Source organism: Chiloscyllium plagiosum, chromosome 24 (genome assembly GCF_004010195.1).
Source record: "Chiloscyllium plagiosum isolate BGI_BamShark_2017 chromosome 24, ASM401019v2, whole genome shotgun sequence".
Lineage (NCBI taxonomy): Eukaryota > Metazoa > Chordata > Chondrichthyes > Orectolobiformes > Hemiscylliidae > Chiloscyllium > Chiloscyllium plagiosum.
The window spans coordinates 22,195,880-22,219,279 of NC_057733.1; the positions used below are offsets into that span (position 1 = coordinate 22,195,880).

The window sequence follows — 23,400 nt, forward strand, 5'->3', positions numbered from 1 at the left end:
TTACGGTCTGGCTCACTGGCAGTGGAGGAAGCCAAGGATAGTTCTGTTGGAGGGGAATGGGAAGGTGAATTGAAATGGGTAGTTACTAGGAGGTCAGGTCAGCCCTTGTGGGCCTGGCTGAGATGCTTAGCAAAACATGCCCTTAGTTTAAGTTTGGTCTCTGCAATTTAGAGTGGACCACATCAGGAGCACCTGACACACTAAACTAGGTTGGAGAGGCAGGTGAAACTCTTTCACATGGAAGGACTGTTTGGGGCCCTATTTGGAGGGGAGGGGTATCCTGACAGGTTTTACATCTTTTACAGGTGCAGCGGAAGATACTGGGTTTCTTGGGGTTGCTGGAGAGTGGTATGAACCAAGGATTGGTGAAAGGAAATGGTCTTTGTGGAAGGCAGAGAGGGATAGGGAAGGGAAGATGTTCTTGGTGGTGGCATCCAGTTGGAGTTGGCAGAAGTGTTTAAAGATAATGCATTTGGATGCAGAGACTAGTGGGGTGGTAGAGCAGTGGAGGTCTGGATGACAGAGGGAAAAGCATGTTCAAAATAAGTGGACATTTGAGATGCTTGCGAGTGGAATGTCTTCCAGTCAGACCAGATGCAGTGGAGGAATTGGGAAGACACAACATCGAAGCCCGAAGGACTGTACTGCACTTCTATGTTCTATACTAGGTGGGAGGGGTGTAGTCCAGATAGTTATGTGAGTCTATCAGTTTATAGTAAGTCTCTGTAGACTGCCACCAGAGATGGAAATGGAGAGATCAAGAAAGGGAAGGGAGGTGTGAGACCATGTGAATTTAAAGGTCAGGTGGAAGTTGTGGATGAAGTCTGTACTGCTCTAGTTCAGCCTGGATGCAAGGTACTGTGCTGTTATAGTCAAGGATGTAATGGCAGAAGAGTTGGGGCACAGTGCCTATGTAGGTACTGAAGAGGGACTGTTCGATGTAGCCAACAAAGAGGCCCTAGCTACGCCTACCTATCAGAGACCCCATTGCCACCCCCTCTAGTTGAAGGTTAAGTTATTGAGGGTGAGGACGAGTTCAGCAAGGCAGAGGAGGGTGTTGGTGGAGGACTGGATGGGTCTGTTTTGAGGGGAAGATGCTGAGGGCCTGAAGGCCATCCTTGTGGTGTATGGACACACATAAAGACTGCATATTCCTAGTGAAGATCAAGTACTGGGGGCCAGGGAATTGCAAGTTACTGAAGAGATGGAAGGTGTGGTTAGTGTTGAAGATGTAGGTGGAAAGTGTCTGGGCAAGGGACTATTCATTGACTCTGTTTCCAGCACCCCTCCCTTCCATTCCTCTGACCAACCCTTCCTTCTAGCCACCAACTGGATTCATTCCACCCATTGAACAACCATGCTGTATCCTCTCTACTTGTCTTCACCTATCATTACCTTACGTTCCACCCCTCTACCCACACCTCCCTTATCTGCAGCTCCCCTTATACCCACCCTCAGTCCTGATTCAACCTGAAATGTTGACATCTCTGCCTCCTGATGCTGCCTGGCTTGCTGTGTTCTTCCACCTTCCTGCTTGTCTACCTTGGATTCCAGCATCTGCAGTTTTTTTGTCCCTAATAGTGTAGCAACAGCAAACTAATACACCCCTGACTGCCACCTTATGGATGGTAGATAGACCTTGGGAAGTCAGCAGCGTTTCCTGCCCAGAATTCTTGACTTCCAAATTGCTCTATTGCCATAATATTTTTCTATTTCAAATCCGTTTCTGGTCCATGCTAACCTCTTGGATCTTAATAGTGGGGATTCAGTGGTGCTAATGTTGCCAAATGTAATGGGGAAAGTGTTAGATTCTCCTTTTTAATATTGTCAGGCACTGAAGTGCAAATGTTGCTTGCTGATCAGCTCAAGCTTGAATTTGTTTTCTGCATGTTGACATGGACTGCTTTGATATGAGGATTTGCAAATTCTACTGAACACTATGCATTCAACACTTCGTAAAAGTCAGGAATTTAAGTAGTTGAAGGTTATTGGGTTTAGGACACCCCCTTGTGGAACTCCAGTGATCTTGACAATATTTTGTGCAAGATAAGCTCCAACCAGTCAGTTATTTAATTCAATATTGCTAGAGCTCCTTAATGCCACACTAGGTAAATATTTTTTGTTAGGGGCAATCTTTTGAACAGGTTTTTCTAAGGATTAGGTGGCCACTTATTCTTTCTATCAAAATGCACGATCTATGCTTATTTACTTTTTGCCAATTCCATGTCTATTCTTCATGCTTACCAGCATCTTGTGTTTTGATGTAGTCCAGCCCTGTATTAATTAAATCTTGCTTCCATTTCAGAAGTCCAAAGTTTTTGGTTAAATGTTGGACAACTGGTCTCAGCACCATCCTTTTAAAACTACCCTTGTCTGAATGACTTTTGTAGTCAGTTTACTGTACATTCTGCTAATTCATAAGGAATTGAGACACATCAGCCATGATCTCACTGAAAGTGGAACAAGTTTGAGCAACTGTCTACTGTTTCATATGTTCTTTTGTGTACAATTTGTCTTTTGGGCATTTTGAAGTTTTTATTGATGTATTGTTGTTTGCATTAATGCACAAATATCAAGCCTGTTCTGCTTCCTTCCTGTCCTGAGATATTCTTCCCTCCGGTGGTCACTAGGAACATGAGACAAACCTGTGTGCAAATGCTACCAGATACCAAACTAAGTGCAACTAATTCCAATCAGAGATGAGTCTCTGAGAACTACCTTTTGAAGTAACTTGTTGCCTGGTCAAACACTATTGCTTTTGATACTGTGTGACTGATCACCCAGTAAGGGAATGTTTTCCTTGATTCCAGCTTGTTTGTTTGCTTTTTGGTGCTTAAGATATGCTTGACTATTATGGAAGTGCTTTTTTATTGCCTAGTTCCTGTTGTTTATCCTGTCCAGTTTTTATTCTTGTTTTTTCTAGGTGGAAAGAGCAGTGGAATCTTTGGAACTGCTACCACTGAAACACCAGATCTAAAGCAACGGAGGAATCCACCTGGTGGCAAGACAAGTGGCATCTTTGACACTGTAAAAACTCCTCCCAAAACTCTGGTAAATACCATTTAGACTATTCAGGTACCATCTGGATGTAATGTTAACCTTGTTTTACTGCAGAATATTTCTTTTGTAGTACATGATGGATTGAAGTTATCTCTAGTTGACTGAACTGTGGCATACCATTTCCTGTAAGTTACTATGGGACTAGTGTATTATTGAACTGTTGTTTTGCCAACATGCAAGTAGCAATCTTTTTATTTTCATTTGAGTGATAATATAAATTCAGCAGAACTGAATAACCTCAGTGAACATAGAACAATATAGCACAGGAAGAAGCCATTTAACCAATCATATCTGTGCTAACTTTGATACTATTATATACTGATCCTTTCTGCCTGCACATGGTCAACATTCACTTCATGTTCAAGTGCCTTTTAAACACTGTTAATGGCAGCATGTTCCAAGCATCCACCACTCTCTGCATTTTTAAAATCTAGCCTCACACGACATTTATAGTATCCCTACAGTGCAAATTCCACACAGTCACACGAGGCTGGAATCGAACCTAGATACCTGGCACTGTAACTCAACAGTGCTAACCACTGAGCCACCATGCTGCCCATCATTAAATTTTCCACCTCTCCCATAAAACTATTCCTCACAGTCTGACAGTTTCATCTGGAAAACCAATTCTGACTATCCATTGTGTCTGGGAGGAGAAAGTGAGTACTGCAGATGCTGGAGACCAGAGTTGTGTGGCGCTAGAAAAGTGCAGCAGGTCAGGCAGCATCAGAGGAGCAGGAGAAACAATGTTTCGGGCATGAGCCCCAACGTCCATTCTCCTGCTCCTCAGACATTGACTTTTCCAGCACCACACTCTCTCGTACCACCCTGTCCATCAGATTTTATCAGCCTCTGACAATCAGTGAAAGCAAGGATTATTTTATCCATAAAAAGATGTCCTGGAAAACTTCTTTTGCACCCTCTAAAGCCTCCACATCCATGCAATAGTGGGGTGATCAGAATGGCAATAGTCAAATATGGTGTAATTACAGCTGTATAAAGCTGTAATGTGATTACTCAACTTAATAGGAGAAAGTGAGAACTGCAGATGCTGGAGATCAGTTGGAGTTTGGCACAGGGAAAGCACAGCAGGTCTGGCAGCACCAGAGCAGGAGAATCGACAGTTAGGGTATAAGCCCTTCATTTGGAAAGTTCTTGAGGGGGGTTGAAGGGGACTAGGTGATAAATAGGGGGGTGAGGTAGCTGAGACGGTGATAGTTGGTGAGGGATAGATCCGAAGGGAGGGTGGAGCAGATAGGTCGGAAGGAAGATGGACAGTTAGGGCGGTGCTGAGTTGGAGGGTTGGACATGGGATGAGGTGGGAAGAGGAGAGATTTAGAAACTGGTGAAGTCGACATTAATGCCATGTGGTTGGAGGGTTCTAAGGCAGAACATGAGGCGTTCTTCCAGTCATCAGGTGGCTTGGATTTGGCAGGGGAGGCAGCCCAGAACTTGAAAGACCTTGGAGGGGGTGGGGTGGAAGTGGTCAGCCACAAGGTGATGGGGTGGTTTGGTGTGTGTCCCAGTGATGTTATCTGAAACATTACATGAGTTGGCATCCTGTCCCTCCAATGTAGAGGAGACCACATCAAGCAATGGACACATTAGATGTGGTGTTTCAATGTGGAAGGATCCTTTGGGGCCTTGGATGAAGGTGAGGGTGGAGGTGTGGGTGCAGGTTTTACACCTCTTGTGGTGGCAACAGGAGGTGCTAGAAGTGGAGGGTAGGTTGGCCTTGGACCTAACTAGGGAGTTGCGGAGGCAGTGGTCTCTACAGAATGCCAGTAAGGGTGGGAGGGAAATATATTGCTGGTGTTGGGGTCTGATTTGTAGGTAGTGGAAATGGTGGAGGATACAATGCATTAGCTGGAGATGAGTAGGGTGGAAGGTGAGGGCAAAGGGAGTTCTATCCTTATTGCAGTTTGAAGGATGGGGTTCAGTGGAGGAGATGCACTGGAGGACGTTGTTTGTGTGGGAGGGGAAATTATGGTCTTTGAAATAGGAGGCCATTTGGTGTGTTCTGGAGTGAAATTGCTTCTCTTGGGAGCAGATACAGTGGAGGCAGAGGAATTGGGAGTAAGGGATAGTGTTTTTAGTGGGTGGGAGGAGGTGTAGTTCAGATAGCTGAGTCAGTGGGTTTGAAATTGATGTCAGGTGAGTCTCACTGGAAATGGAGATGGACAGGTGCAGGAAGGAGCTGTGAGATGGTCCAGGTGAACTTGAGGTCAGGGTGGATGGTGTTTATGAAGTTGGTGTTCAACCTCCTCATGGGAGCTGATACAGTCATCAATCTACCAAAGGAAAAGGTGGGGGATGGTGCCAGTGTAACTGTGGAAGATGAAGAGGCAGGCAAAGCTGTGGCCTGACTGACTATGCCTTCTTTACCATCTTATCCTCCTGTGTTGCCATTTTCAGGACATGGATTCCATGATCCCTCTGTATATCAATACTCCTAAGGGTGCTGCTTTTGAGTATACCTTTGTTTTGCATTTAATCTCCCAAAATGCATTGCTTCACTCTTGTCCAGATCAAATTCTGTCTGCCATTTCTCCACCCAACTTTCCAACTGATCAATATCCTGATGCATCCTTTTGACAACATTCCTTCCTATCTACAACTCCAATGTTTGTCTTGTTTACAAACTTGCTTGTTCCACATACATATTCATCCAAATCGTTTATATGAAATTAGAAACAACAGGAGTCTCTGCACTGATCCTCTCAACATTTCTGGTCACAGACTTCGAATCAGAAAAGCACCCCTCCACAACCACCAAGCCAATTTATATCCAACTTAACAACTCACTGGATCCCACATGACTTAATCTTTTGGACCAGCCTATTGTGAGGGACCTTGTAATGCTTTAGTAAAGTCTGTTTAGACAACATCCACTGCCCTAGTGTCATCAATCATCTTTATCACTTTGTCAAAACCCTCTTTTAAAATAAAAAGTTTGAGACAAGGCCACTCCCCACTATACAAAACCATCTCTATCTTAGTTGACTATCTGTGCTGAGTCCATTCTTTCAGTAATACAAGTAAACCTGTCACTAAAATCTTGAATTTACCAACGACTGAGACTGAACAGCCTATAATTTCCTGGGCTATCCCTGTTGCCCTCTTAAAGGAACAGCATTGGCTATTCTCCAGTCTTCTGGAACCTCTTGTGACTAAAGAGAATATCAAGATCTCTGAAGGTCCCAGCAATCTCCTGCCTTGCCTTGCCTCCCTCTCTACCCTGGCATAGATCCCATTAGGTTCGATTTTGTTTCTCAAGACTCCCCAGTACCACCTTTTTTTAATGTTAACGTGCCCTAGAATATCAACATACCCTTCTCTAATCTTACCATCATCCATGTCCTCCTTATGGAATATTGATGCCAAGTTTTCATGAATGACCACTGACATAAAGCATAAATTCTCTCCCTGGACTTATTGTTTCCATAGCAACCCACTTGCTCCTTTATAAATGTATAAAATGCTTCTGTATTCTCCTTAATCCTACTTGTTAAGGACATTGGCCCCTTTTTAGCCATCCTAATTCTAAATTTTAATTCTTTCCTGTTTCCATTATATTTCAAGGCTCTTGTCTGATTTCAGTTTCCTAAATCTTATTTCCTTTTCTTTTTGACTAATCTTTCAATATCTCGTCATCAGTGTTTTCTAAATCTTGCCATATTTCTTTTATCCTCGCAAGAACATGCTGGTCCTGAATTCTGATCAACTGGTCTTCAAAAGATTCTTGCATGTCAAATGTTGATTTACCCTCAAACAGATGCCCTCAAATCTAATTTCTCCAGTTACTGCCAAATACTGTTGTAATTAACCTTCCCCAATTACACTTCCACCTGAGGACCTTCTCCATAACTATCTTAAAACTCACTGAATTATGTTCACTATTCCAAAATGCTCCCCCACTGAAATTTCAATCACTTAGCTAGGCTTATTCCCTAGTACAAGTCTAGAGTGGTCCCTTTCTCTGTTGAAAAATGTGCTGGGAAAACGCAGTATCCGAGGAGCAGGAGAATCGACATTTCGGGCATAAGCCCTTCAGGAATGAGGCTGGTGTGTCAAGCAGGCTAAGGATAAAAAGTAGGGGGGAGGGAATTTGGGGGGGAGGGGTGCTGGGAATACAATAGGTGGAAGGAGGTGAGGGTGATAGGCCGGAGAGAGGGTGGGAAGAAGATTGCACATCAAGAGGGCGGTGCTGAATCAGAGGGTTGGGACTGAGATAAGGTGGGGGGAGAGGAAATGAGGAAACTGGAGAAATCTAAATTCATCCCGTGTGGATGGAGGGTTCAGCCATGGGGCGATTGGGTTGGTTGGTGCAGGTGTCCCAGAGGTGATCCTGGAAATGTTCCGCCAGTAGGCAGCCTGTCTCCCCAATGTAGAGGAGACCACATCGGGTGCAGCGGATACAGTAAATGGTGTGTGCAGTAAATGGTGTGTGTGGAGGTGCAGGTGAATTTGTGACGGATATGGAAGGATCCATATGTATCCATATATGGAGGGAACAACACCGTTTCTGCCATCGCTGCAGCCACTTCCGTCCCCAGAGTTGCCATCGCCGCATGTACTTCCGTCCCCAGTGATGTCACTCACCTGCACAATGACCATGCCGCATGTGTCTTGGAGGTTGGTGGGGTAAAGGTGAGGACTAGTGGGGTTCTGTCCTGGTGGCGATTGGAGGGGTGGGGTTCAAGGGTGGAGGTGTGGGAAGTGGCGGAGATGCAGTGGAGAGCGTCATCGACCACATTGGAGGGGAAATCGCGGTTTTTGAAGAAGGCCACTTGAATTGTTCGGTAGTGGAATTGGTCCTCCTGGGAGCAGAGGCAGAGGAATTGGGAATATGGGATGGCGTTTTTACAGGGGGCAGGGTGGGAGGAGGTGTAATCTAGATAGCTGTGGGAGTCAGTCGGTTTATAGTAAATGTCTGTGTTGAGTTGGTTGCCCGAGATAGAAATGGAGAGGTCTAGGAAGGGGAGGGAGGAGTCTGAGACGGTCCAGGTAAATTTGAGGTCTGGGTGGAAGGTGTTAGAAAAGTGGATGAACTGTTCTATGGTTTGAAGCGTGGAGCAAAGGATCCGGAGGGAGGTCTGTTGTTGGAGGCTTCCCTGTTGGACAATGTATTTTTTTAAGGGAAAAAAATACCCTCCTGTATGCGCCAAACTTATTCTGCCCCATCTCAGCCCTGGCACTATGGGAACTCAGCTGAAAATGTGTTGCTGGAAAAGCGCAGCAGGTCAGGCTGTATCCAAGGAACAGGAGAATCGACGTTTCGGGCATGAGCCCTTCTTCAGGAATCAGACTCCTGCCCGAAACGTCGATTCTCCTGTTCCTTGGATGCTGCCTGACCTGCTGCGCTTTTCCAGCAACACATTTTCAGCTCTGATCTCCAGCATCTGCAAGTCCTCACTTTCTCCACTAAGGGAACTCAGTCTATCTCCTCACTACAGCAAGTTGTTTTTGCATTTTTTTCCACAATCTGCTTAAGCATCTGTTCCTTTACCTTCTGGCTATAGCCTACAGTATAATCCCATTGTGATTGCACCTTTCTTTATTCCTGAATTCTACTCATATGGCCTCACTGGATGAGCTCTCTAGTGTGGTTGTGAAATCCACTTTAATGTGCAATTCCCCCACCCCTTTTACATCCCCCTCTAACATGCCTGAAACACCTCAACCCTGGAATCTTGAAATGCCTGTCCTGCTCTTCTCTTGACGGCTACAACATTGCACTAATCTAGGCTTTAAGCTCATTGACCTTGCCTGCTGTATTGAAATAAATACATTTTCAGACTCAGTCCCACCATGTTCATTAATCTGTCGCTGTCTGTTCTCCAATTAGACTTAACCTCTTATCTTAATCACTGCACATGTTTGGAACCAGAATAGTAATCAACAGCACACCCCACCCCCACCCTGCCACACAATTTTGAAATCTCTTTAATGGCACTAGCATAACTCCTTGCAAGGCTTATTGGTGCCCCTCCAGTTTAGATATGATCTGTCTTCAAGTCCCTCCTGCCCTGGAAGAAATCCCAGTGATCCAGATATTTGAAGCCCCCCCACTTCCTGTTCCAGCTCTCTAGCCATGCATTTAATTTTATTTTATTTGGTCTCAATTGCATGTGACACGGAGTAATTCTGGAATTACAAGCATGGAGGCCCTACTTTTTTTAATTTTCTACCTAACTCTAAATTACTTTTGCAGGACCTAAGCTTCAGAATTATTCCATTGTTAATGATGCTCTGGAGCGAGATAAACAAACGCTCTATAGAAATGCAATTTTGTTTCTAATCCTGTAGTTTTCCTTTGTTTTGGGAATACAGGTATACATTCTCTGTGCTCCCAATAGATTAACCAGTCCTTTACTACCAACTCTGATCACTGTATTGAATAGCCATTAACCACAGATAGTCTACTGGCTTCCTCAAGCCTAAGCCTTGTGGTAATGTTGCATTATTCCCCTAAAACAATGTGCTTAATTCCTTAATTATGTACACAATTTTTATTCCTGGCTTCCAAGCATTCACTCCACCTGAGGAGATGTGACTGGCTATTCATATCTTCTCCCCTTTTCTTCTTCCTCCCCCCCCCCCCCCCCCTCTCTTGAGATGGTAGTGTTTTGTGCATCTGGGTCTTGTTCTGTAATGGTGCAGTATTAGTGGCTTCCTGACACATTGCTCCATGAAGCTCAATGTTTACATATGGATTATATCATGACAACTTGTTCATAAGCAGCTTAATTGTGCCTAAAATATACTCAATTGCTCAATGTACTTCATACCTTTGACACCTGTTGGTTTTCACAATTTTAAATTGGCCTGTAACCTTGATTTTTGTTTTAAGGCTAATGATTTATTTTTTAAATCTAGGACTTCGCAACTGGGAAAGATGAAAAGGGCCCAGACTCATGTAAGTAAGATTTTAGGGTAACTGGAATATTGAGCATATTCCATTCATTTTTCTTTTTCACTCCCTTCGATCTTTGTTCAAAAATAGCTCAGTTAAGCTAGTGATTTGTTTATTAAATAGCCCTGCGTGGGTTAAAGGTCAAGCTTAAACTGGTATCTTTGTTAACTGGCTTTCATCGTGCAGTACTGCTAGCTGCCCCAACCTTGATTCTGTAGACTGCTGAATGCTTTGTATGAGCTAACGTCACTGTTAAACATTCTGCAATAACTTGCTGAATTCAAGTAGTTTTAACTTGATTGAACAGCAAGTGTGACTTCTGTCAAATTAACTGGCTCTTTTGGTGTAAAACTAATCTACACATTGCATTGCATAAGCATGCCAGCTTGGTTCCAGTCATTCCCGTTCCTAAGAAGAATTAATTTTATTATATGCCAAGATCTTGCAAGTAGGCAGAAATCCATCCTGTCCTGTGAAACCTGCTACAGGAATGTTATCAATCACTGAACCTTGAATAGCACTCCAATGGCTTTCAAGTACTATGCTCTCATCTTGCTCTATGACAACGTGCAGGATTTAAAGCTTGAAAGGACTACAGCTATGCAGTGAAATGAGAGAGCATTTTTTTCTTGAGTAAATACTATCCTTGAATTGAGTTTAACAGGATTTATTCCGATATGTTGGCTATTCCATTTAACAAACATTATGAATGCATCAAATACATTGGCTTGAGGCTGAAATTATTTTTGGTAGTGCAGGAAGGTTGTGTACACCTGCTTAAAATGGTTAAATATGGGCTCTGACCATAACTCGGTATTGTAGACTCTGTGAAAGGTGTAATTCAGTGCTTTGCATAATTCAAATGTTGGCCATCTTTTGCCTGTTCCTCAGGTAGTCATTTATGAATATTGGCAGTCTATAGGAAATAAAAAGCCATGATCCATGTGCATTTCAAGCCTGAATAAGTGGGTGTCAAATATTAAAATTACCACCCTGACACCCCCCCCCCCCCCCCCCCCATGCATTAAGGCCAATAATGGATTCTATAATTCAGCAACATCAAGACCGACAGTGAACCTGGTACCTTTTTATATGACCAAACCCATTGTCACTGGGGATGCAGAGTCCATATGGATTGTGTAGTGGTAGTGATGGAAAAAGTAGTTTTCCCCCAATGAAAGAACTGGATCCAAATTAAGTTTGTTTTACACTAAGATGACAATTAACTATTAATTAACTATAACTGACTTAACTATTCTTATTGAAAGAGAATCTTTGTCTCCTATAATCTATGTGGGCAGGATCAAGAGTGATTTTTTTAACCACTGTTTCTTATTTACCTCAAACTGGACACGTGGGCGGCATGGTGGCAGTGGTTAGCACTGCTGCCTCACAGCGCCAGAGACCCAGGTTCAATTCCCGCCTCAGGCGACTGACTGTGTGGAGTTTGCACATTCTCCCTGTGTCTGCTTGGGTTTCCTCCGGGTGCTCCGGTTTCCTCCCACAGTCCAAAGATGTGCAGGTCAGGTGAATTGGCCATGCTAAATTGCCCGTAGTATTAGGTAAGGGGTAAATGTAGGGGTATGTGTGGGTTGCGCTTCGGCGGGGCGGTGTGGACTTGTTGGGCCGAAGGGCCTGTTTCCACACTGTAAGTAATCTAATCTAATCTTAACTACCTGAGAACTGAATCAATAAAACATTGAGCAAGTAGAATTTTGCAGTAAGTGTAGAAATTAACACCTTTTTAGGACATGGCAAACAGGTGCATTGTAGGAGTCCAAATAGTGGAGTGGGTTCTTCTTCAAAATGACAACAGTGAAGGCCATGATGAAATACATGGGCTTGTTACAATACCAACTGACATTGGATCTGAGCTGATGTGTTGGGCAAATTTACTTGTGCTGTACAATAGTTTGACTGGAATTGCTGACTTTTGCATGTTTAGATCCTTAAACCACTCTTCCGTTACTGAACCTAAAAATTCTTGAGTGACTTAATGCTGTCTTAAAGTTGCATCAGTGACCATACTAGTAATTTTAAGAATACTGGCTCTAGTCTTGTTAAATGCACATTCTGACAAGTGGTCAGATATTTACAGCTATTAATGTAATTGTGGTTCATACACTTTTTTTCAGTTTGTCTTTCACCACAATTTAAAACATGAGAAATAATCAGCCTAACCTAATCATACACATCTAACCCGACGAGGTGCTTATGAGCTGATGCAACCAATTTTTTTGACTTTTTTAAAAAATTCTGGTTGAGGGAGAGTGCTGTCCTGAATATTTTGTGTTGCAAAAATAAATTCTGCTAGAGTAGAGGAAATATTCAAGTTCAAAACCCTCCGGTGTCAATAAAGGGCTGGCCTTCTGCAGTTGGGGTTTTTCTGTAGTATGAGCAATACTGAACTGTACTCATTTAATGTCTGGAATTTGATACCCAAATCCCATGTACAAAAGGATGTATCTCCAGTTGGGTCAGCATATATTTCCCAACTCTAATGCCTAGAATGCAGTTGTCAGCCATGAATCACATGTAGGCCAGACCTGCAAGGACAGCAGGTTTCCTTCCCTGAAGGCCATTAGTGAAGTAGATGGGTTTTTAAAAAATTCTTTTAAACTATTTGACAGCAGTGGGTTGGTGGTATGATTGCTGTTAGACTAGGTTTTAATCCCATGTTTATTGAATTAAAGTTTCACTATCTGCTATAATGGGATTTGAATCATGTCCTCAATGTTAACATGGGGCTCTGGATTATTAGTCCAGTGAAAATCACCACTATGCCATTGCCCTATAACTGGTAATACACCTGACTTTTTTTCAGATTCTGTAATCTGAGCACCTTTGTATGTTTTACACCTAGATTCAATAGCAGATTGGTTAAATATCTAACCTGCTTGATGTTTCTTATGCTTCAATGTGTGAAGCTTTTGTCAGGACTGATACTTTTTGTTTTGGAAAACTGGCTTACTTGGCATGAAGCAACTTAATGCCTATATTTTAAATTCCTATTGTGATTGTCCAATAACTTTTTTTCATATTTTTATTCACCCAAGTTTGAAACTAAAGCAACCATGATAGCCTATAAAATCCTGATCAGTAATACAAAAAAGTGTAACATGAGCTGACAAACAGCAACCAGTTTCAAGGCAAGTAGTATGTCAGTATGATTATGTTGTTTTCATGTTTGTGTCGACTTCAATGAAACACAATTTTTAAAGAGGACTGATACTTCAACTAATGGTGGCTGAAGTGATTCAACCCTTGTAATGACCTTCGTTTTACAATAGTGTTAGTTGACACCTGCAGCTGTGGCCCATTATGCATGTGCAATCATTGAAGAATGTGTGCACACTGTTCTAAACACAATACACACTCTGTTCAGAACTTGTTCTAATTAGCACCATGTACTGTAATTCCACCTTGGTATTATCTGTAGTTTTGGATGGAAAGAATAGTGATAATATCCAGTCATTTTCGTGTGAGTGTCAAACAGATCCCTGGGAAACACGTTTGAAGTTTTTATTACCAGAACCTCTCTGGGCTTAAATCTATTTTTATTAAACAGATTTCTGTTACTTGCAATGTTGCAGCTACCCCCATACTCATGCTTATTCTCCCTGAAGGATACCAGGCTAATTAATTCTGCAGCTGCTGTAATCTAGTTAAGATTTAATAAACATTTCAGAATTAAAATAATTTTACACAAGCTAACTCAAATGTAATTAGCTTGTGTAGCATGACTAGTAGAGATTTTTTAAGACCGGTCATATGAACCTAACTATGATCATTCAGTTTCTCCAAATTGAACTTTAGTATTTCCACTAACGTAATTCCATTACTGTCATTTTGCATCTCACCTGTATAGAGGTGGTGTAAGGGGATGGAGTGGAAATTGGGAAATTTGATGAAAAAAAAGACATATACTATCAACCCCTTTATCACTTAATCTCTCTTCTTTTGAAGAAAGTCATTCAGCCCATCTTATCCATGCTGGCCATTTTTTAAAAAAAAAATATTTTTTCAATCAGTTTTTCAAATGTTTTACAAAAGCACCTATATATTTTTTTAAAAAACAGAATACAAAGAGGTAGTACAAGAGTGTCATATCACAGTACTAATAATAAACTATCAGAACAAACTTATCTACTTAAACTAAAACTACAATCAAATTAAAAGTTAAGTTTAAGTTGAATTCAAATTAAATTACACCACATTACTTCATTCTAGCTCATTCACAGCATTTCTGCTGAAGCTCCCAACCATGAAAGTACCAGTCATTGCACCCATTTCCCCCTGCCGGGGCCCCATGGGCCACCCAATCTTACTTCGTGTTATAGCACAGCTCTGGTTAATATCACTGACAAGTCTGTCTATAATTTAGAAAGGGCCGCCATGTCTTTTAAAACTGCTCTGTTTTGTGGTGCACCATATTTGTATGGTAGTTAGATTAGACTCCCTAAAGTGTGGAAATAGGCCCTTTGGCCTGACAAATCCACACTGACCCTCTGAGTAACTCACCCAGACCCATTTCCCAATCCACCTGAACTGCACATCTTTGGATTGAGAGGAAACTGGAGCACTTGGAGGAAACCCACACAGACACTGGGAGAATGTCCAAATTCCACACAGACAGTTGCCCGAGGCTGGAATCGAACCTGGGTCCATGCCCCAACTCCTATACTCATGCACTGACCAATAAAGGAAAGCATACCAAACACCACCTTCACTATCCTGTCTACCTGCGACTCCACTTTCAAGGAATTATGAACCTGCGCTTCAAGGTTTCTTTGTTCAGCAACACTTTCCAGGATCTTACAATTTAAGAGTATAGGTCTGGCCTTGATTTATAATTGGATCCATCATTAAACAGTTCTAGGAAGAAATAGAACTATTCTGTACAAAAACAAGTGAGTTGATATTTCGAGCACAAGCTCTTCGTCAGGAATGAGGGTGAGGCACAAGGGGGCTGAGATAAATTGGAGGGGGAAGGTAGCTGGGAATGTGATAGGTACATTGAGATGGGGTGGTGATGGTTTTAGGTCAGAAAGTAAGGTAGAGCAGATAAGTGTAAAGACAATGGACAGACAGTTCAAGAAGTTTGAACATAACAGCGCAGTACAGGCCCTTCGGCCCTCGCTTGTTGCACCAACCTGTGGAACTATCTGAAGCCCATCTAACCTACACCATTCCATTTTCATCCATATGTTTATCCAATGACTATTTAAATGCCCTTAAACCTGGTGTGTCATGACTATTGCAGGCAGGGCATTCCCTGCCCCCTACTACTGGGTAAAGAAACTACCTCTGACATCTGTCCTATATCTATCACCCCTCAATTTAAAGCTATGTCCCCTTGTGCTAGCCATCACCATCTGAGGAAAAAGGCTGTAACTGTCCACCTGATCTAACCTTCTGATTATCTTCTGTCTCGATTGAGTCACCTCTCAACCTTCTTGCTAACAAAAACAGCCTCAAGTCCCTCAGCCTTTCTTCCCTCTAATGAAAACAGCCTCAAGTCACTCAGCCTTTCCTCAGACCTTCCCTCCATACCAGGCACGATCCTAGTAAATCTCCTCTGAACCCTTTCCAAAGATTCCATATTCTTTCTATAATGTGGTGACCAGAACTGTATGCAATGCTCCAAGTGCGACCGCATCAGAGTTTTGTACAGCTGCAACATTACTTAATGGCTCAGAAACTCAGTCCCTCTACCAATAAAAGCTAAGAAACCACTAATAACTGAACTCCAGGAGGAACATCTCCTGTCAACTACCATCCAATCGTCTTTCAGCTAGCCAATTTATGATCCAAACCGCTAAATCCCCCTCCATCCCATGCCTCCATATTTTGTGCAATAGCCTATTGTAAGGAACCTTATCAAAAGCCTTACTGAAATCCATATACACCACACCAACCACTTTACCCTCATTCACCTGTTTGGTCACCTTCTCAAAGAACTCTAAGGTTTGTGAGGCACCACCTACCCTTCAAAACTGTGATTATCCCTAATCAACTTATTCCTTTCCAGATGTTAAAATCCTATCTCTCGTAACCATTTCCAACACTTTACCCACAACTGAAGTAAGGCTCACTGGTCTATAATTACCAGGGTTGTTTCTATTCCCCTTGAACATCAAGACAACATTTGCTATCCTCCAGTCTTTTGGCACTTATTCCTGTAGACAATGACAAAAAGATCGAAGCTAAAGGCTGGGCAATCTCCTCCCTGGCTTTCCAGAATTGTTAACATCTCCTTGCGAACCTAAATCCTGTCTAGGCTAGTAGCCTGTATCTCAGTTTCCTCCTCAGGTCTTTGTCTAGTGTGAATACTGACAAAAAGTATTCATTTGCACTTCTATCCTGTTGGACACCATGTACAAGGATCTGGGATAAGGTGGTGGAGGGGAAGTGAAGAAACTGGTGAAATCCACATTGATCCTGTGTGGTTAGAGGGTTCCAAGGCAGAAGATGTAGCAATCTTCCTCCAGGCATAGGGAGTGCTAGAGTTTAGTAGTGGAGGCGGCCCAGGACTTGAATGTCCTTGGCGGAAAGGGAGGGGGAATTGAAGTGTTCAGGTATCCCACAGATGTTCTCTGAAACGTTTTGCAAGTAGGCATCCTGTCTTCCCAGTGTAGAGGAGACCACACAGAGCAGTAGAAACAGTAGACTGGGTGTGTGGAAGTACAAGTAAATCTGTCTGTGGAAGGATCCTTTGGGGCCTTGGACGGTGGTGAGTAGGGAAGTGTTCATGCAGGCTTTACACTTGCGGCAGCAAGGGAAGGTGCCAGGAGTGGAGAGTGGGTTGGTGGGGGCTGTCATGGTGGGAATAGTCTCTGCAAATGCAGATAGGGGTGAGGAGGGAAATATCACCCTGGTGGTGAAGGATGTTTGTAGGTGGTGGAAATGGCAGAAGATGATGTGTTGTATCTGGAGATTGGTGGGGTGGAAGGTGAGGACTAGAGGGTTCTGTCCTTGTTGCAATTGGAAGGATGGGGGTTCAAGGGCAGAGGCGCAGGAAGTGGAGATGCACTGGAGGGCATTGTCGACCACATGGGAGGGGAAATTGCAGTCCTTGAAGGAGATCATCTGGGATGTTCTGTAGTGGAATTCTTCCTTCTGGGAACAGGTGCAGTGGAGGCCTTTGAGTAAGGGATAACATTTTTACAGGAGGGTGGGAGGAGACATAGTCTAGGTAGTTGTGGGAGTTGGTGGCTTTGAAGTAGATGTCCATGCTGAGTCTGTCGCTAGAAATCAAGATGGGGAGGAAGGTGTTGAAGTGGATAAACTGCTCAGCCTCCTCACTGTAGCATCGATATAGTCATTGGTGTAGCAGAGGAAAAGGTGCAGAATGGTGCCGGTGTAGCTGCAGAAGATGGACTGTTCCACAAACCCAACGAAGAGGCAGACATGGCTGCGGCCCATGCAGGTGCCCATGGCTACTCCTTTCTGTCTGGAGGAAATGGGAGGATTCAAAGGAGAAATTATTCAAGGTGAAGTCCAGTTCAGCCAATTGGATACGTCATCTCCCACCACCAAGCTATCATCTCCCAGACCATCCACAACCTTATCACCTCAGGGGATCTCCCATCTACAGCCTCCAACTTCATAGTCCAGGAACCCTGCATCATCCAGTTCTACCTCCCTAAAATTCTCAATCCTGACTACCCCGGTCAATCCATTGTGAGTCTGCTCCTGCCCCACCGAACTTATCTCTGCATACCTTGACACTGTCTTGCCCACCTTGGCCAGGACTTTTCTCACATGCTCAGGACACCACCCACACCCTCCACCTCCTCCAGTTTCCCTGGCCCCCAATGTCTCCTCTTCACCATGGACATCCAGTCCTGGTACATATCCATATCCATCTGCCATGACAAGTGTCTCCAAGCCCCCTCTTTCTTCTGCTCCCACTGACCCACTTTTTCCAATTCGGCTGAACTGGTCTTCTCCCTCAACCTTTTGCCTTCAAATCCTCCCACATTCTCCAGAAAAAAGGGCAGCCATGGGCACCTGCATGGCCCCCAGATATGCCTGCCTTTTCCGGTACTTGAAACCGTCCAACTTCTGCAGCTACACTGACATTATTCCCCCACCTTTTTCCTCCGCTGTATTGGTGCCACCTAGTGCACCTGCAAGGAGGTTGAACTGATCACCTGGACCATCTCTGACACCTCCCCTCCCATTCCTCGACCTCTCCATTTTTTTTTTGTGGCAACAGACTCATATGGACATCTACTTCAACCCCACAGACTCCCTCAACTACCTGGACTACACCTCCTTCTACCCTGCCTCCTGTAAAAACACTATCCCTTACTCGCAAGGCCTCTGCTGTATTTGCTCCAAGGAGGACCAATTCCACAGCACATCCCAGATTGCTCCTTTCTTCAAGGATTGCAATTTCCCCCCTCCAGTGCATCTCTTCCACTTTCTGCACCTCTGCCGTTGAACCCCACCCCAATCGCAAAAAGGACAGACCCCCACCCACCCTGGTCCTTTTATGTTCCACCCCACCAACCTCTGGAGACAATGTGTTGTCCTCTATCTATTCTGCCACCTACAAACAGACCCCACCATCGGGTATATTTCCCTCCTCACCCCTATCTGAGTTCCGCAGAGACCATTCCCTTGTTAGGTCCACAGCTCCCACCACTCCACCCTCCACTCCTGGCACCATAAGTGCAAACCCTGTACCCAGACCTCCCTACTCACCACTGTCCAAAGCCCTAAAGGATCCTTCCACATCTGACAGATTTACCTGTACTTTCACACATCATCTACTGTGTCCGTTGCTCTGTATGGTCTCCTCTACGGTGGGGAGACAGGATGCCTACTTGTATAACACCCCAGAGAACATCCGTGGGGCACACACTTTTTAAAAAAAAAAAAATCCCACTGCTCTGTGGCTGAAACACTTTAACTCCGCTTTTAATCCGCTAGGGACATGCAAGTCCTGGGCCGCCTCCACAACCAAACATCAGCCACCCATGCCTAGAGGAAGAACACGTCATCTTCTGGTTTCTTCATTCCCCACCTCTCCCCAACCCCAACCTGTCCCAGAGTCAATCTTCCAACCCACCACCACCCCCCCTCTTGAACTGTCCTACTTGTCCATCTTCCTTCCCTGATGAAGAGCTTATACTCAATATTGATTCGCCTGCTCTTCGGATGCTGCCTGACTGGCTGTGCTTTTCCAGCACTGTATTTTTCAATTCTGATCTCTAGCATTTGTGGTGCTCACTTTCTCCTATCGGCTTTGTCAATAATCTTCTCCCCATATAAGTTCATGGTTGGAGATGTTGACTAACAATTTACACTATATTCAACACCGCTATTCATACTTCCTTGAGTATTGAAGAGGCCTGTGTCCATGTGCAGCAAACCATTTGTTAAAATAAATTGTCTTGAGCTGATACAATGCAAATGTTACTTTCCATCAAGTGCCAGATAATGACCATTTCAACAATACTAAATTTAACCATTGTCTATTTTGATATTCAGTGGCATTGGTGTCACTGAATGCACCATTATCAATGTCCTGGGGATGAACAATGAACAGAAACAGAACCAGCCTTACAATTTAATGTGGCACCTTACAAGAGCAAATGAAAGGCTAGGATGTCTCTGGCAAGTGCCTCCCTTCACTTTGGCATAAGTGATGGAACATTTGCCTGTATTGGTGCAGCTTCAACAACACTAACCTCATTAATGTATAGGACCAATTGGCCCATCACCTTGAATATACTCAAACTTTGTACAATGGCAGCTGTGTATGCCATCTGCAAGATCATTAGTACTCAAAGTTGTTCCAGCAGCATCTTCCAAACAATGACCTAGAATGACAGCAGCACATAAGTGAGAATTCAAACACCTGACGTTCCTCTCTAACTTGAACAATATCGCCATTCGTCACTTGCTAGGTCATTTGATTTGAGGCCATAATTTAAGGTACAGAACACACGTTGGTCTTTACTCAAGCTTATGCTGCAAATATCAAAGTAAAGGAATTGAAAAAGATTTTAAAGTACTTTTACGTTAGCAATGCTGCATGTTGAAATGAAGAATTCATTTCAGATTAAAGTAATTTGCATGCAAATATTTTGAGCAAGTCAGGAACACGAGAGGAAACTAAGCTAGTAAGAATATTCCCTAATGTAGTGCATTTACTCTTTTTAAAATTGCTATTTAATTTGCTATATGCACTGTGGTATCATCGGACATTAACATGTCAAGTCTGCTCTGCCATTCAATAGGATCGTGGCTAATCTCTGTATTCCAAATTCCACATTCCAATCTATCCCCAATAACATTTATTAGAATCAATCTACAGCTGCCTTGAAAAATACTCAATGACCCTACCTCCATCTTTTGAAGCAGAGGATTCCAAAGCAGGGAGAGAAAATTTCCTTGCTTGCCTTAAAAGGCAATCCCTCATTTTAAGTGTCTGTTCATTCTGGACTGACCCACAAACCAAGAAATATTCTTTTCACATCCATACTGTCAAAATTGTTCAGGATCTTCTAAACCTACTCACCCCTCTGTTCCCACTGGAGTTCTGAAGACTGTCTATTTGTCCAATCTTTCCTCATAAGACAACTCCCGTCATCCTAGGTATCAAGCTAATTAAATTCACTTCTAAAATAAGTGGACCCCAAACTGCACACAGTATTTGCGATGTGGTCTTGTCAATTTCCTTCTAACTGAAGTAGGACCACCTTCCTTGTATAATTAACTGTTTATTTTAGATTTATCACCTGTGTAAGACTGTTAAATCCATATGGTCTGTACTTTCCCCTCTCCTAAACTTCAGTTTGGAGTAATCCCAAATGCTACATCTGTTGTCTGTTCAACAAAGACAACACAATCATTTGTATATGTTGACAACCCTAATCAATATTTAGATTTGACACATTATGGGTCAAGTAGATAAATATTTAAGGCAGTCACATCAGACTTGGATTGGTTTGCATTTCATTCCAAATTGTTGTAGAGTTGTAATTTAATTTTAACAGATTCAGAAATGGGTCCATTGTGAACAATTTTTGTTAGTAATAGCCACTGTTTTTAATTTTGGAAGTTGAAGTGACTGCTTTTCATTTTACATCTAAGATGTTTTCTTTACAAAGAGGTTTCTGCTTCCTAGTTTGTTCATGTATGACTTTTCTATAGGGTTCAGGTTTTAGCTTCTGAACATTGATTTTAAATAAAATAAAAATTAGACATGCTATCTAGTGTTACAGCCCTTTACTTTCAAGGCAGGAGTTGCAGTGGTTTGATGACAACGATGAATACTTTTATTGAAGTGTCATTGAAGAAGAATATTACTTTTTTGCTAATGACCTATTTTCAAAGATTTAAAACTTTTCAAGTTAGATTATCATCTTGTGTCAATATGGCAATAGTTTTTTATTCAGGTATAATTTGGTACAATTTAAATTGAATGATGTCATTAAAAATGAACACTAACTGAAGAAATGAGGCAACTTGGATTAAAAAGAGAAGCCTAGAATTCTGTAAAAGGCCTCTGAAAAGATTTCCACAGCCACTCCTCAAACTGGTTGACACTTCCTTTCAGACTTATGGAGCTTACATGAAAAAAAATTCAGAATTGTGAAAATGCTGCCATTTTTGCTAACTTCCTTTCTTTCTCCTTATAGTTCGCACTGACCAGTAGGAATGTCAGGTAACAAATGCATGCACAAACTGTACACTTGAACTTGTCTCCTGTTTGTCCTGGATTTTGAAGTTTGAGAATGGAAAGATTTTGCTTTGCTTTTGATGAACTTCAGAATGAGATTTCCTTGTTCCAGTTGTTTGCATTTTGAATCAGTGACAGGAAAGCATTGGCCTTGTTAGGGAGATGGAACCAGCTAAATTGTTTAAGCAATTAAAAACCAGAAGTCACTAGGCTGTCTAAAATTTACTCATGCTGAAGTTGGATTTTATCAATTGACAATGTCCAGCAAAAATAAGATCTTCAAACCTGTTAGGAACCAATAAGTAGATTAGGAGAAACTGTCTGCTGATTGGGATGTCTAAGATTTAGGGGTCAGAATCTTAAAACCCAGGGCAATATTTTAGTAATTAAATTAACTTCTACACGGAATGTGATAGCCACTTGGAAATCTCTCTGTAATAATGTGAAATTGTTGACTGTATCTCAGATTAATATTTCTTAGACATTGATGTTGAGAGATGAGACAAATTCATTTGGACTATTGCTGATCTGTGATCTTGATAAATTGTAGAACAGGTTTGAAGGGCAAAATGGCTTAAACTTCTGTTCCTCTCATGACCACAGCCAATGCAGTTTACTCTTATAACTTTGCAGCTTCAATGCACCATTTTAAGATGTGCTTTGTTTCATTGGATTTGTCATTGGGAAAGCAGATTAGCTATTTGGACAGATTACCTAATCTCCCTCATGCAGTACTTTGTAACAAGTTAGCAGCCACAGTTGCACATCATTTTAAGGTTTGAGATAAGTGATTATATAGTAAACATGTAATTGATCTATTCAGGTGCTGGAGATGTCATCAATTTATTCCCCTAATCAAATTTACTCTGGTTTGTTAGATGGTTTAGTAAAAGGCCTAATTTGCTGCCTTACATCTTTTTTTCTTCTCTCCACAGCTACCAGCAGTGTGATTTCTTCTACTAAACATTAGGGCAGAATTAATTATAAAAAAGCTGTAGTCATGCTGGAGATACTGGCTTTACGTTCTCTTTGATATAGTTTAGTATTTCAACTGGATATTCATTTGAAATAAATAACACAAATTGAGACTGATGGAACTACAGTGATATTTACTAAGGATGACAGTTAGTAGAAATGACAAACTGAGGATTGTGAAAGATTGTTACATATGCTGGCATATGGAAAGATGAGGCAAATGCAGTTCTGCATAGGAACAAATACATTTGGAAGTAGGAGTGAACTTTTAAATGAAAGTGAGCAGAGGCCATGATGTGCAGATAGTCAGTCATTAAAGATGGAAATCCATCAGTAAACTCAAAGACCAACTTAAATCCTTGAATTCCTATTTTAATATTTCTTGGGCTTTCAACTCTTCATATCTATAATCCCTTACTGATAATGTTAGTGATGTAACACTGCACCTTTTCCATTGCTTTATATACCTTGAACAGTTAAGTGGTAGTGGACACAATTATGGCATACTGCAAGACCTTCAAGATATGAAGTATAAAACAAAGAAATATTAAAATAGGAATTCAAGGATTTAAGTTTGTCTTTTTGAGTTTATTGATGTATTTCCATCTTTAATGACTGGCCATCTGCACATTATGGCTTATACTCCCTTTCATTTAAAAGTTCACTTCACTTCTACTTCCAAATGTATGTTTTCCTATGCTGAACTGCATTTGCCTCATCTATCCATATGCCAGCATAGATAACAATCTTT

The 23,400-nt window shown here is 42.3% G+C and overlaps 1 protein-coding gene across 4 annotated transcripts in view; it reads left to right on the plus strand.

Moving 5' to 3' along the window:
* Positions 1 to 23,400, plus strand: part of LOC122562066 (jupiter microtubule associated homolog 2-like) — a 39,751-nt gene that overhangs the window by 13,296 nt on the left and 3,055 nt on the right. For 2 of the 4 annotated variants that reach the window (XM_043714542.1, XM_043714541.1), the window contains exons 3-4: positions 2,924 to 3,051; positions 9,940 to 9,979. In XM_043714542.1, the coding sequence (XP_043570477.1) occupies positions 2,924 to 3,051; positions 9,940 to 9,979 (168 nt within the window). Of the gene's footprint in view, positions 1 to 2,923; positions 3,052 to 9,939; positions 9,980 to 21,633; positions 21,660 to 22,609; positions 22,847 to 23,400 lie in introns of those variants that run through there. The other 2 variants (XM_043714544.1, XM_043714543.1) reach the window with 2 other exon arrangements.